The sequence below is a fragment of the Chionomys nivalis genome, chromosome 9 (genome assembly GCF_950005125.1).
Source record: "Chionomys nivalis chromosome 9, mChiNiv1.1, whole genome shotgun sequence".
NCBI classification, from domain to species: domain Eukaryota; kingdom Metazoa; phylum Chordata; class Mammalia; order Rodentia; family Cricetidae; genus Chionomys; species Chionomys nivalis.
This window is the reverse complement of record NC_080094.1, coordinates 6,746,122-6,760,605: the sequence shown is the minus strand read 5'-3', so window position 1 is coordinate 6,760,605 and position 14,484 is coordinate 6,746,122. Positions and strand designations below refer to the sequence as shown.

Sequence of the window (14,484 nt, the reverse complement as noted above, 5' to 3'; positions counted from 1 at the left end):
TCCCCTTGAATTGCTAAATTGTGGGGTGATCCACTGCCCTAGAGACATTACCAGACTCTCAGCAGCCCAGCCCCTAAAATGAAAGGGTAGATGGAGATGTGGCCTTGGTTCAGAAGTCACCTCTAAGTAGCAGGAGCTGAGGCCTCACTGGAGGGCCAGCATCCATCCACCTGCAGAGAACTGACCTCACCTCTCTGGAAAAGAAGAGGGAAAAATAACACTGAATCTGCAGAGTATGGGCCCTTAACGCTCAAAATAGGATGGTAACAACTTATTGGCATCAAAATTTCAATCTCCCTTTTTTCCACTGAGTTGTCAAATCAGATACTAGCAAAGATTTAATGGTTGCTTTCCTGCTTATATTTTTTTTGAGATTAACTTTTTTCTCTGAATGCTGCTATTTTGATCAAACACTCCCTTTGTTAGCATTCCCTCCATTTTCTTTTTTGTTTTTGTTTCTTTTGCAATGGGGCAAAATCCTGACAGTGCTTGACTGTGGTGTTAAAAATACTAACAGTAAAAGCTAAGATATTTTAGAAGAAGCACGTGTGACTGTTTATGCATTTTTAAACAACAAAGGAGAAGGATCTTAGGAGAAAATAGTCTCCTTCTACCTACAAAGAGGAACACAGAAAACCAGAGTCCCCAGCTCCATCATGAAGGTTCTATCACTCAGTCTGGGCGTCCTGATCGTGAACTAATGTGATGGTCTTTGAGATGGGGGCTGCAGAGCATAAAGCATGCTCCATGTTTTGTTAGAAGCTGCAGACGCGGTTCAGTCATCTCGGCACTTGGCTTGCCATAAAATCATGAGGGTCTGAGTTTGATCCCCAGAGCCTCTATATAAATGCTGGGCATGGCAGCCTATACTTATAACACAACCCTGCAGAGAGATGGATACAGGATCCCTGGAGCTCACTGACCAACCAGCCTAGCTGAATTAGCGACCCTAGATCCCAAAGAGAGACTCTGTCTCAAAAATGATGTGGCTGATTGTGGTGACACACGGCAGTAAGATTTGCCTAAGGACGCAGGAGCAGCAGGATGACAAGTTCAAGGCCAGCCTGGGTTATACATTTTGTTGGGTGTAATGGCATGCGCCTTTAATACCAGTACTCAGAAGGCAGATGCAGGAGGATCTCTGTAGGTTTGATTCCAGCCTGATCTACATAGCAAGTTCTAAGACACAGAGGGCTATATAGAGAGATCCTGTCTTAGAAAACCAAGCAGACAGCTCTTGAGGACAAACGTCTGAAATTTATCTCTGGCCTCCACTTATACAAATGCACATATACACACATGCACTGTCCATATGCACACACACATGCACTACCAACTACCCCCTCACAGACACACATACATCCACACATATCCACCACACATACACCTCCACCATCACCATCACACAGAGAACAGGGGTTTTGTGTAACTCAGAGCCTGGACACATTTTCTAACCTGCTAGAACATTGTAAAGGTGATCTTTTGACTGCCTGGACAGCAGCAACCAGCCCTTCTGGCCATACAGTGATACAGGAATGCCCAGCACTGTCCTGCAGCTGGGCAGTCATTCCCACAGTCTGCACAGCTTGTCTGTCAGCGGGTGGGTGATGGCCACCCTGTACTCCCACCTCAAGGCAGGCCCAACCATGGCTTCTTGGATTTCATTGTCTTTCTCTCTGGAAAGCTGTGGAAGAAAACTGGGAAACGACTCCCTGATGGGCAGGTCAGTCAAGTCATTACACAGACACACACACACACACACACACACACTTGTCATAAAGATAAGGGGGAAAGAGAATGTTGAAATAGTTGGCCACTCCACTTTAATTTTCCACATATTTTCTGTCTGTTATTGATTATGGTTTGACAGGAAAGTTTAAACACGACAAAAACAGAGAAGCATTAGAGAGGAGCTGGAGAGAGAGAAAAATCTATCCTTATCCAGAGAGAGGCACCGCCACCTCAGAGGGCAGCACTTTGTCTACAGAGGAAAGCAAGCTGTAGCTCCCCATGCTTCAGAACAAAGGCTGGTCTGGGGAGGAAGGTTTCCCAGACGCCACGTGGTGTGACTTACCTGTGTCTTCAGGCCAGAGGTCCAGCATCTTTCTCCCACTCGGAGCCATCCTCCAACCCTTGCTTGCTGTATTCCAGATGGTCCCTGGTTCTCTTCCCTCACAGAATGAGGTGCCAGACTGAGCCTCCTCGAAGCCTGGACATGAGCGAGCGTCGCTGCTCACAGAGAGCAAAGCAGCCTCTACACATTGAGTCACACGTAGACTCACATGCCTCTGTCACTGCAAAGGAAATACCCCAAACCTGCATGAACTTGTAAGACTTTGTTAGGCTGAGGCAGCTTGTTGTCCCATGTGGTTCCAAAGCAGGCAGTCTCCCTTAAGACAAGGCTTCTAGATCCTGGCGGTGCTTAAAACCCCTCACGTGGGGTTGGAGATGCAGATCAGCTGTTAAAAGCACTCGCTGCTCTTCTAGAGGACCCAGGTTCACTTCCCAGCGCCATCTGTCCATAAATCCAGTTCCAGGGGATCTGACGCTGTCTTCTGACCTCCGAGTGTACTGCATCCATGCGGTGTACAGACAGACGTGCAGACACCCATGCACATAAAACAAAATGAATAAATCCAAAAAAAAACCAAACCGCTTGACAAGAACATAAATCCTTCTTAAAATACAGATTGCAACTGGGCAGGTCCGGGGTGAGTCTTGGGTCCACCACCGGGGTTTCTAGCAAGCCCCAGAAGCCGTAGGTGCTATAGTAGGTAGAATGTATGAGTAAGTACGCTGTAGAAATGATGAAGTCTGTTCTCCTGTAGCAAGCACCCAAGCCAGCAGCAGCAGCTGAGGATTCAGGACCCAGCTGTTACCATTGTAGAGGCACAAGCCCCTCCCAGATCTACTCCATCCAAGTCAACATCTGACCAAAGTCCCCAGGTGAATCTTACACGTGTTAACTTGAAAAGGAGAAGAAAGAGTTTAAGGTCAAGGTCACAGAACTGTTATTGCCTCTCAGAAAGGTTGGGGGTAGCAAGATTGTGTGTGTGTGCATGTGCACATGCACATGAGTGGTTTTAATCTCAAAAGCCACACTAATTAGAAAGAGAATAAAACCCACCTAGCGAGGTACCAACCTTTTCAGTCCTCCACTCTCCTCCTCTGCTAGTCACTAGGGACCAGAACTGAGCCAAGGCTTTGTGTGAGGACCAAGGTGCCACACATCACTTTGGGTAGCACCAGGCAAACTGCTATGTGGGCCTTGCTAAGCCCAACGAATGCTGCTGCTCAAGAGACAGGTGATTTATACAGTACAGGTGGATCAATCAAGCCTAGGGCCCTCAGTGGGGTGGGACCACGTCTGCAGATTACTGTGGCTTCAGGTGACAAGTCTAGCTTTTGCTGGTGTTTAGGGATAACAGAAAAGCAGGGAAAGGGGGTTATTACTCATGCTACAACCTCGGGATCTTGCAGCCCACAATCTATCGTGAGGATAATTTCATCCATGTTAGCTGACAACGATGGGGGCTGAGAAGATGGCTCAGTGGGTAAAGTGCATCCCACACTAGCGTGAGGGTCTAAGTCCAAACCCTCAGGACTCAGTCACTGGTAAGCTCCATGGTTAGTGAGAGACCCTGTCTCATAATTAAGGTCAGAATGATCGAAGAAGACACCTGATATTGACCTTTGACCTCCATAAACATGCACGTACAGGTATATACATACATATATATATATATATATCAAACATGCACACACAGGTGTACACACATGACAAACATACACACAGGTAAACACACATGACAAACATGCACACAGGTGTACACACATGACAAACATGCACATATACAATTTAAAGCAATTATTTGCTAAAAGGTAGAGGCTAGGAGCTAAAAGAATACAATAAAGTATCACTAAAAAAATCAAAAGGAAGAGGGGATCAAACTTAAGTAGACAACAATAATAATTCAAAAATTTTTAAATATAATCCAATTGGTGGACCAGGGGCAGCTTCCCCAAAACACCTGGAATCAGGCCAGTTCCCTACACCCCTGCTTGTTCCTTCAGCTTAGTTTCCTTGAGTTTCTTTCAGGAGGAAACTGCTGGCTGCAGAGGATGGTTTGCATTGGATGTGGGGGACGGGCACAGGAGCTAGGAAGTGTCTAGGAGGGAGGGGCTCCTGTTGCAAGTGTTGAGGGGCCAAGACAATGCAGGGTTCTACTAGCGTGCATCTTTCACACACATCAGCTTCTGAAAACAATTTTTCACACTATAGAATATGCAGAGAGTACCTGGTGCCATTTGAGGAAATATTTGTGACAACATCACTTCTGCTCTTCGTCCTGCTCATCCCAGCTCAGCTTCCACTCTTAGTGAGGACCCTGTACTCTCCACAGAGAGCATTGTTGTCCTACCCATTTTAAGGCCTTAAATGTTGGGGATCACAAGATTCAGTGGTCAGACTGGAGAGTCCAGCTCCCACCATTCCCCAAGCACTTCCTGTGTCTTACAGCAATGTACACAGTCCTCCACAGTCCACTACATTTTGCAAATGCAGTAACTCAAGCTCAGAAAGACAAAGAACCTGTGGGAGAGATAGGGAGAGCAAACAGAGGCCACAGGACCACATCCTGTTCTACCCAAAGTCAGGGCTTTCTGGACTATGTAGCAAGATTAATAAAAACTCAGAGACAGAAATTAGGGTTCAACCTGAAGGTCAGAAAAGTAAAACAGCTAGTCTTTGGTTCTACCTCTACCTCAGTCTGAAATGGTGATCCAGGAATCTCAGAATGAGACTGTGTCTGAGAGCTGTCTCCTCCCATTTTATGATCTTTTCTAGGGCTGGGATTAAAGGCATGCACAGCCCAGTTTCTATGGCAAACTAGTGTGGCTCCTGGGATTAAAGGTGTGTGTCACCACTGCCTGGTCTGTAAGGCTGATCAGTGAGGCTGTTTTACTCTCTGATCTTCAGGCAGGCTTTATTTATTAAAATACAAATGAAATATGATGACAGGACTAGGTCATCCCACCTCTTGCTTATGCTCTCTCTTGCCATTCTTAAGTTCTGAGCCGTGGATTTGTGATAGCTCTCACCCTCCTAGAGGCTCGTTGAGTGGGACCTCCATGGCTCTCATCCTGGCCTCATCTCTTCACTCCAGCTCTAGCATCACAGACCTCCACATCCGATAGCCACTGTCTCAGATCTTCCCCCGGTACATGATGGATCCTGAATCCCAAGATGCACACGTTAGAACTCAGGAGTCAAAGCTCAGAGCTCCCCCAATGGATCTTTATGTTCATAAGAATCAAGAAAGATGAGGACAAGCACTCAATGTTGGCTACAAGTCCATTCGTGAAATACATTGATGCACTGACCTATTTTGATAATAGCCTCACTTTCTCCATCCTGCCATAGGTGACAATTGGTCATTCAATACTTTTGACTCATGTTGCCAAAATAATGACTAACCGATCTATTCACTTATGATTCTCTTGCTGGATGCCCGGATGCAGACTCAGTATGCATAGATGGGGTGGGATTATCTGCTAGGCAGAGTTGTTGCTTGGTTAGAGGCTTGCACCAGCCTGGGGACTAAAGCCCCCTTTGTTGTCTCTCTATGAAATGCTGTTTTGTTTTGTTTGTTTTATATTTTCTTCATTATAAAATCAGGGCTGTTAACAGAAAGCCAGTAGGGATTGTTGCCAGTGTCTGCAGAGAGTTCTTTCTAGGAAACAGAGATGTCTTCTAGAGCTGACTGAACATCCTAACTTGGAGATTAATCATAGACTCTGGAAGTTGTACGTGTGTGGATCTCTTTGAGACATGTTCCTGTGGCCCCAGCTACCAGAGGACCCTTGCCACCAGCAGGCCACAGATCTGGAAATGGAGCCACCACTATCACCACCACTCAGAGTCATAGAAATATTGTCTCCCACTTCGAGATTGGATGCTGTAAGGGTGGAACCTTTGTCAAAGTCCTCTGGAGATACCAGCCTGATACTGGCCACCAGTCACCCATACATGGCGCATGGAGATTTCAAGATATCTTTTTAACTTAACTTTCCTCACAAGTCCTTATGAAGAAAGAATTTGCTAAATTCATTGATTCCCTTTTGGCAAGCTTGCCACTCCCGGATTTGGACAGATTAAATACAGTAAAGATTTCCTATACCAACTCAAAGAACATTACCTGAAAACTCAGGAAGGGATTTTTTTTAACTCATGGAAGAAACTAGAAAAAGGGAAGAAAGGGAAGAAGGAATGAAATGGAGAAAGAGGTAAGGATATAGGATGGAAGGGATGTTGGAAGGGTGGACGAACTACATGGAAGACAGACACATTGTCAAACCAAAAGGACCAAACCAACCATCCCACTAACATATAATAATCTTTATTCTGCAACAGAGACATAAATAATTTTATGAATTCATATGACCTATACAAAAGACAAAATAAGATATTGCACTAAATTTTGTTATGGAGTATCTGGATTTAATATTAGCTGAACAGATAAATATATATATATATATATATACAAGTTAAGGAATTAAGGCAAAACCAGATGATATTTCAAACACAACAGGAGATTTGAAAAATAGATATAATTAAAAACAAGGGCGTACCATCTCCAGTTAATAACATGGTCATGTTGAAGGGGAAAATAATCCCTTATGGTTTTAACAAAGTGGTTATTATCAATCACGTTAATTAAAGCTGAGCAATAAAGTATAAGATTTTCCACCAAGGGGAGCTATTTTGCCAAGGTTTGGGGACTGAGCATTTAGAATTGGGATAAGTAACTTTTTCTTTGTCAGATTATGATCTATTTTTCCTATTAGAAAATATAATTTGGGAAAATATGACTCTTTCACATATATAATTAAAATACAACTATGGAGCATTCATTTTTAGGGAACAAGAGGGAGGTCATGTGGGTGAGCTCAGAGTCAAGTTACATTTTGAGGCAAGCCATTTGTTTGTTACCTTACGGGTAGAGAAAACACAATGACACTCACTAAAATACAATTCCAGTTACCTTAAGAGAACAAAACAAACCAATGCCAAAGTAATTATAATTCCAAACAAAGGAAAAGAACACAAGTGTAATCGATGTACCCACACGATATACGAGTCTTTGGCAGTTCCATAATAAGCACTGAAGTCAGAACTTCCAAGGTTTCTAACTTTCAGACAAGCTTGCCGGCGTTTCAAAACCAAAGAACTGAAAACCCCAATGCAGTAACCACAGGAAACTAAATAGAACGAACCTTGAGACAACTTCTGACCGTTAACCTGTAAGCAGATTTAGGGATTTCCGGCTTTGGAGTCCTGACTGACACATAAGGAAACTGGCACACACGTGAAGATAATCTGTGACATGTATGTTTCTCCAGAGGGGTCTAGAATCCTTAAAGAGAATCCATAGTCACTCATGAGCGAAACAAAAGGGACATCGATCCAAGGGTAAAACGTGGTCTTCTGGTAACCCAGGGGTGGGCGCCCTCACTCACGGGCATCACGGAGAAGTCAAGGGAACTATAGAGGGAACACCAGAAAGCCAGAAAACGTGGAATACTGCCAGCCGCCAAGTAAGTTACCTTTCTCCAGTTTTAGGTAAACCTTATCTTCTTTGTCCAGGTACAGTAGTACTCCGTTGGTGGCGGCTTCCCGAGTCACGTCTTTATCCCCAGCAAAAGCAGATATGACTGGTTTCCCATTCAACATCAAATTAACCTGAAAGGAAAGAGATGACCAATGAAAAGCTCCCTTTAAAATCAAAACATGCGCTAGGAAATAGTCCAAGACAGCTGAGCTGGCCAAACATTTGCTTTCCGGGAAATAGCCTCCTTCCCTTCAAACTGAGGGTCAGTATGGATATTGTGAGTATATTTAATGTATGTGTTTGTTCCTATAGAAATCTTCTTAACTACCTACCAAAACAATGCCATCTAGAGAGCCACCTGATCACGTGAAAACCAGCTTTCCTTCAGTGTGTAAACAAAGCTAACTACTCTACTGGCCCCACATACTCAACATCAACTCTTTAGGGAATAAAGTCAGACACAGCCAGATGCTGCCAGCGTCGGAGTAGGTGTCTCCTTTTCTGAAATTTGAGCAGCAACAGAAGTCATTTGAAACACCATAGTTTCCAGGGAAGCAGATGTGATCTTTATATACTCTCTTTTTCCTAGGTTAAAATTAATCTGGAAAAGATTCAATCTAAGGCTGGTCAATTTATTGAGTCACTAGGATATAAAAAAGTGACAGGCGACCATGCCATCTATTAATCATAGAGACATGAAATGTAATATAGATGCTAAACATTCAATATAGGATATCTTAGAATTCCATAGACATGTACTATATTGTTTATTATATTGTTACTATATTGTTTATTATGTAGGCACTGTATTGCTTATTATATTGTTTATTATGTATGCTCTATATTGTTGATTTATTATATATTATTATTGACATATTTTAATGCTATAATATCTCTATGTCTGCTCTAGTGTAAAACCAAGCTCGTGTGAGCAAGCACCAGACAAGACACATGACTAACTATGCAACTGCAGCTGAGAAAAAGCTCCTGGGATGGAGGTATCAAAAATAAACCATAGCATGATATGCTCTGCACATCCTTTCTCAAAAGAATTATTAATGGCCGTTCCCTGATTGCTTGGTTTCCATGGCTAAATTGCATCTCATAATTTTTAAATGATTGTAAATTTGTTTTGCTTATTTAATGTCCATTTGTAAAGTTTTATAAGATTTTTTTCCTTATAAGTTTGAATAACTTTTGTTCAGAAATGAGATAAAATCAAGATCTTCTACAGAGCTTGGTGTCAAGGTTTTGCCAAGCTATGTTTTATTTTGTTTTGGGTTTTTTGTTTGTTTGCTTGTTTTGTTTTACATTGGGCTGTAATCGGAGTAATACCTCATTTGCTTCTTTTTCTAGGTGCCTTATCACATACTCAAATGGATGTTATGAGGAAAGCATGCAAATTAAATCTTTAAAAATACATTAAAGGGGTGGACAGCTATCTTTACTATGCAAGCGTATGTCTGAATGAAGACTTAAACGCAGCAGCAGAGAGCACATAAGTCGATGCACATACCTGGATTGTTTGGCTCTGGTACACTTTAATCACGTGAAAAGTGAAACTGTAGATTCCTTTCCTAGGTGCCACAAAAACAGACTCCAGTGTGAAAAAATTGCCCACATTAACCAGGATCTACAAATAAAAACAACAAATAAAGATAAATTATTATAGTTTTTGACTGAGTAAATTCCTTCTTCCTTCCCTCCCTCTTCCTTCCCCCTCTTTCTCCTCTTCCTTTTTCTTCCCCCCTTCCTCCCCTTCCTCTTCCTCCTCCCTCCCTCTTCTTTCCTTTATATCTTCCTTCTCTTCTCTTCTCTCCTTCCGTTCCTCTTTTTATCAATTACTAACACTTCAGAAATAATAGAGAATAAAACAGCTAATCCTATTTCTTTCCTTTTAAGAGACTTGGAAAATGGATGCGCGTAATGAAAGGTTCTTCTACCTTATAAAGAGCACAGGCAAAAATAAAAACAAAGCAATGGTGTTATATTTATGCCTCAATTTCCAGGCCAGATATCTCTAGGGTCATCAAAGTAACGTATGAAGGCTTGTGTTATCTTTACACAGAGAATCAGATGGAAGGCATCTACCATACAGTTAAGTCTCCACAGTCTATAAGCCTTCCCAATGTCCAGAAGTGACGTTACCCAGCCAGCCAATGGACATCCATGGGCTCTCTGCAGTCATCCCTTGACACCTCACAGAGGCAGACCCCCTCTACCATGAGGTGCCATCCTCGACACCAACAGTTGGTATAACAGAGATGGGAAAGCCAGGTCCTTTTCCCGGCCTCTGCCAGGGCTCTCCTCAGGTCCACAGCCATTTATTTGGTTTATGCACCATCTAAGCCTTAACATAATACATTGGCGATGAATCAGCCCTGGCTAGATGCCAAGAGAAGGGCATGGATGCAGCAGACAGTAAACTGAGTGGCCTTTCTGTGTTCTTCAGTGTCCTGTTTGATCCTATCAATCACCTAAAATCCATTTGGTGTCCAAGGGTCAAAAGTGAAAAGTGAAGTTAAGCACTGTTTCTAAGAAAGCCGTAACACACCTTGTAATGCCTGGTTAAGACATTAACTCTGAATTTCAGTGAGTCCTCAGCTAAATTTCAGTGTCTCAGGGGTAGGTCCCTTCCTGAGAGATCAGAAGATAGATAGGAGGCTTTCTTTCATGTTTCACCAAGAAGTAAATCCATAAAAGTCAGATGTGTCTCTAAACACCTATTTTCTGTTTGCCAGAGCTGGTCTGTTGATAACTGTGTTAAGCATCGCCTTCTCGCCAAAATGAATACACACACACTTCCTGCATTCTTCCTCAGAGTGTGCTACTGCCTCTCCACAGCACACCAGAACGTCAGAGCACTTAGAACGTTTAGGTAAATACACCAGCTTCAGCTCTGCTTGAAATACGAATGTGTGTGCGATTGGACTGAGATCCAAGCCTTTTCCCTGGAAGCACCAGCTCTCTGTACTCTGACCTGAGATCCGACACCAGCTGTGTAAGATTCTCTGACAAAACATTGGCAAAAACATCCTTTCCCAGCACATTGAAAATAAAGTAAGGCACTTAGCCAATGTCCTGATTCAGATACAAAAGTCATCCTTCATTAACAAAATAGAGGTGTCTGATTAGCGTCGGTTAGTAAACACAAAGCCGGATGCGGACTCCAGAGGGTAATTGAAGCATCCAAGCACATCAAGATTTATAACTGAACGTGTCTTGTTGTCTCTAAGATGCATGGCTCCACGAACAAAAGAAATATCCCTTTCCTCTTCTAATTGATGGGAAGGTCATTGAAAAGAATGTTCCAAAGAACTGTAGCACAGTGTCCACAAGGTTCCAACATTTAGATGGGGCACTAAAACAGCAACCGGGGTGGTGCCACGCTCCCTTCTCATCACTTTGCTAAATACTGCACCAAAATCTCCAAAAGGACTACTTAATTCATTTTTTAAAAAAATTTATAGCTATCCCATACTAAACCTCTAGGGAGACATCTCTGTCCCTGACCGGCTGGCAATTGCATCACTTAGAACTAAGGAGCACAAAACCAGTCTATTCTGGCACATCCTGCAGCCCCACTTGACCTGCCCACAGGGCTCTGCATACAGCTGTGAACTGTGACTTGGGAATTAGGCAGTCTCCAGGTACTGTTGGGGTTGGGCACAACATGCTGGAGTTGGGCTTTTGTCCTAGGGGGCTTTGCGAAAGCTCATCACTCCAGTCCACAGAGCACTGAGCAGCTCAACAGAACCTTCGGCTTCCATCAGTTCAGCCCCATCCCGTCACTGCAACCTCAAAATCTGTGCCTCTTCAGCACCTTGCAATGCCCTGGAGGAACCAAACCAAGCCCAGGAAGGGGAACCCAGCTCCCCAGCGCTTACCCACCTAACCTCTGCACAATTACTCAATCCCCTTTCTTCCTGCCTGGGCAACTTTTCTAAGTCAAGTGGTGGTGAGAAGGGCTTTTGGTCTACACCAGGCAGGGTAGTGTTGATCCAGCCACCCTGGACCCTGCACAGCTTCTAGCCCTGAGAACCCCACCCTCAATCCTCTGCATCCACCTAGTAGGGTCTCTGCACTTTCTGGAGTCCCAGAGCTCCTTGGAGAGATGAGTTTCCCACCTGGAAACACAACTGAAACATTTATGGGCTCTCTTTTAGGGCCCCTCAGGAACACCTCCAGGGCACCTGCTGCTAAGTCTGAGCTAGAGGGCCAAGTTCTCTACCGATAGATCTCAGCATCCAGGGACAGTATTCCCTTCAGCCCCCATGACCTGTTGCTGCTAAACTTGTTTTGATCTCCAGGTGTCTGCCTCTGCGCTCCCAAGCCACCCCACCGCGCAGGCCTCCGCCAGACACCAAGGGGGTATGGAGGTTGCGGTTGTTGGGGAAAGGAAGCAGTTCAAGTTTCTGATTGATACCTTCAGGGAGGTAGCTGCTTAAATGATCTCGCCACATCCTAATCATACTAGCTTAATCTGGGCAGGCAGCTCTCGGTACTCAGAGACCACCCACCCGCTGGGCGCCCTGCATCCCGCGGGGGTCTGACCTGATCAAAGTAAATGATGCGTGTCTTGTTGCTCATCTCGGATGGCTCGTGGTTGGTGCTCCGAACCGCCGAAAAGGCCACCTTGGAGTTTGCTGCTCGGACCGATATCCCCAGCGGAGAAGATGATGATCCCTTGGAGTCTGTGGCTGGGTTCGAGTCGCACACCACCAGACACTTGCCCTCCAGCACGATCGGTTCAGTGTCATTCTGTGCCCAGACAGGCAGCCCAGGCAGCGCGAGAACCAGCAGAATAGCCGGTACCACGGACAGCGCCCGGCGCGCGGAGCCCATGGTGTGCGGCGTGCGCAAGCCGCAGCCTGGCGCTTCTGCTCCGGGGCGGCGCCTGCTACCCCGGGATCCCGGAGCTCGGGAAGATGCCAGTGGCTAGATCGACAGCGCTGCAGGAAAGGCGGCGGCGGCGCGCGCACTTCCACCAATTCTCTGGGCTGAAGTCTCCCTTGGAGCTGTCTGGTTGGTTCTGTTACCTTTGTCCTTTAAGCAGCTCATGCAGAACTCCCTACCCTAACCTCCTCCGCCCCAAAGTCAGTTTTGCCTGGGGCCCCTGAAGTCACACTTATACATTGAAATCTAAAAAGTCTCCAGACCCTCTCGATCACACCTCAAAGGAACAAAATAAATTCTCACCCCAAACCCAAGTACTTCCCGATGGAGCACAGAGCTGAAGACAGGAGACTCAGCGAGGAAACGCCAGGGTGGCGGGTGCCAAGCGATGTGGGTGACGGTCCTGTCCGAGGTACTCTGGCTGGCGCAGGAAAAATTACAGAGGCAGGAGGTGTTTCCGGGGATGAGAAGAACGCCAGGTTGTGTTCATGGCCAGAATGCCAGCGACTCCCACTCGCACTTGGTCAAAAATTTCCCCAAAGCCCAGTTTCACTACAACGCAGGTAGGCGGCTCAACTGAGTCCCCCGCCGAAAGCACGATATTTCCGGTTCAGTTCTAAGGTGCAGGGCGCCTACTGCCCTGGGTTCCCGTGTCCTTCCGTACAACTTTGTGTCTTGGCGCGCAGCGCAACCGCCTGGAGGGACAGCACCGAGAGGGCACCCGAGCGCTATTTATAGGAGCTCAGCGTGCAGCAGATGGCTTTGGCTCGCTCTCTCAGCCCGTGGGTCCCCGGAAAGCAAAAACGGCGTCCTGTGACCCCAGCAGAGCAGCGCCTGTATGACGTGGAACGCACCCTGACTGAGCCTGGCGCACCGCACTGCCGGCTGCCAAGGTCCGAGGCCACTCCGCCCTGAAAACTCATGTGGTGTGGACAGAGGAGGAAGCCCTCGGGCCCGTACTTTCCAGGGTTCTGTGGCTTCTCGCCCCCTGCTTCACCTGTACCCGCGAAGGACCTGCCCAGAGTAGGACTCTCAGAGCCGAACGCGGCCGGCGCTGCCCACACAGTTGCAGAGATTTCTGGAAGGGCCGTGGCGGTTCTGCGGGGCTTGCTGCCTGGACTCTAAAGCGGATCCACCGGCGTCCTCAACTGCGCCTGGTCCGGAGCTCGTCTCCAGCCTGGGGAGCTCAGGAAAGCCTTGGGGCAGCCCTGTGCCCTGGGAGAGGAGGGGTGCGGAGGAGGCGCCTGATTCCTTTCTTCCGCTCCGAAGGTTGAGCCTCGGAAGCGGCGGGGACGCCGCATTTGCACTCACACAGTGCACTCACCTCAAGCAAGACCAGAAAAAGTCTTAGTGAACGGGGTCCCCTTAAATGTAACAGTTAAAATACAGCACCTGGGAGTACTGCCCCTCTGCCCCTGCACTCCACTGCCATTTTGGCCTCTTATTGTCAACTTATTTTCCTCTTCCGCAGCCACCAAAGGGAAGCGGGAAGCGGGGCTTGGCTCTGGAGATGACTGCAAGAACTTGGTCAAGACACAGACCTTGATGACACACTCCCCTAAGGAATGGCCCTGGTTTTCTGGTTTTGTATTCTTTGAGGTCAAGACACTCCAAAATTCCTTCTTGACTTCTGGCTGCAGGAGAGCGGTTGCAGCACCTACCTCTCCAATCAAAACAACATCCCCCTTGGAAGGTGCAGACACTAGGACCTGCTGATTAGTATATACTGATTGCTTATTGTTTAGCGGTTGAGCCATGTCCTTGGGACAAAGCAAGCTTCCCAGCTGGCCATGAGCATTCTTGGAATGGCATTCAAGCTCCTCCCCAGCAGAATCCAGACCTTCATCTTTAACCTGGTCTCCTCCTAAAGTTTTCCAGGGGAACCTGCACAGTAAACCTACGCTGAAATTCCAAGTGTTAAGATACAAGATGCCCCCACCCCCCGCCACACACACCATGGTTGATCCCTAGCCATCTT

At 46.1% G+C, this 14,484-nt stretch overlaps 1 protein-coding gene across 1 annotated transcript; it reads right to left on the bottom strand.

Moving 5' to 3' along the window:
• Positions 1–6,376: 6,376 nt before the first annotated feature.
• On the bottom strand, positions 6,377–13,641 carry Cbln4 (cerebellin 4 precursor). The gene is made up of 3 exons (XM_057781212.1): positions 12,165–13,641; positions 9,127–9,243; positions 6,377–7,741 (listed from the first exon to the last, which is right to left on the bottom strand). Exons 1-3 carry the CDS (start codon positions 12,453–12,455, stop codon positions 7,544–7,546), a joined length of 606 nt encoding a protein of 201 aa, XP_057637195.1. The 5' UTR covers positions 12,456–13,641; the 3' UTR covers positions 6,377–7,543.
• Between the last annotated feature and the right edge of the window lie 843 nt (positions 13,642–14,484).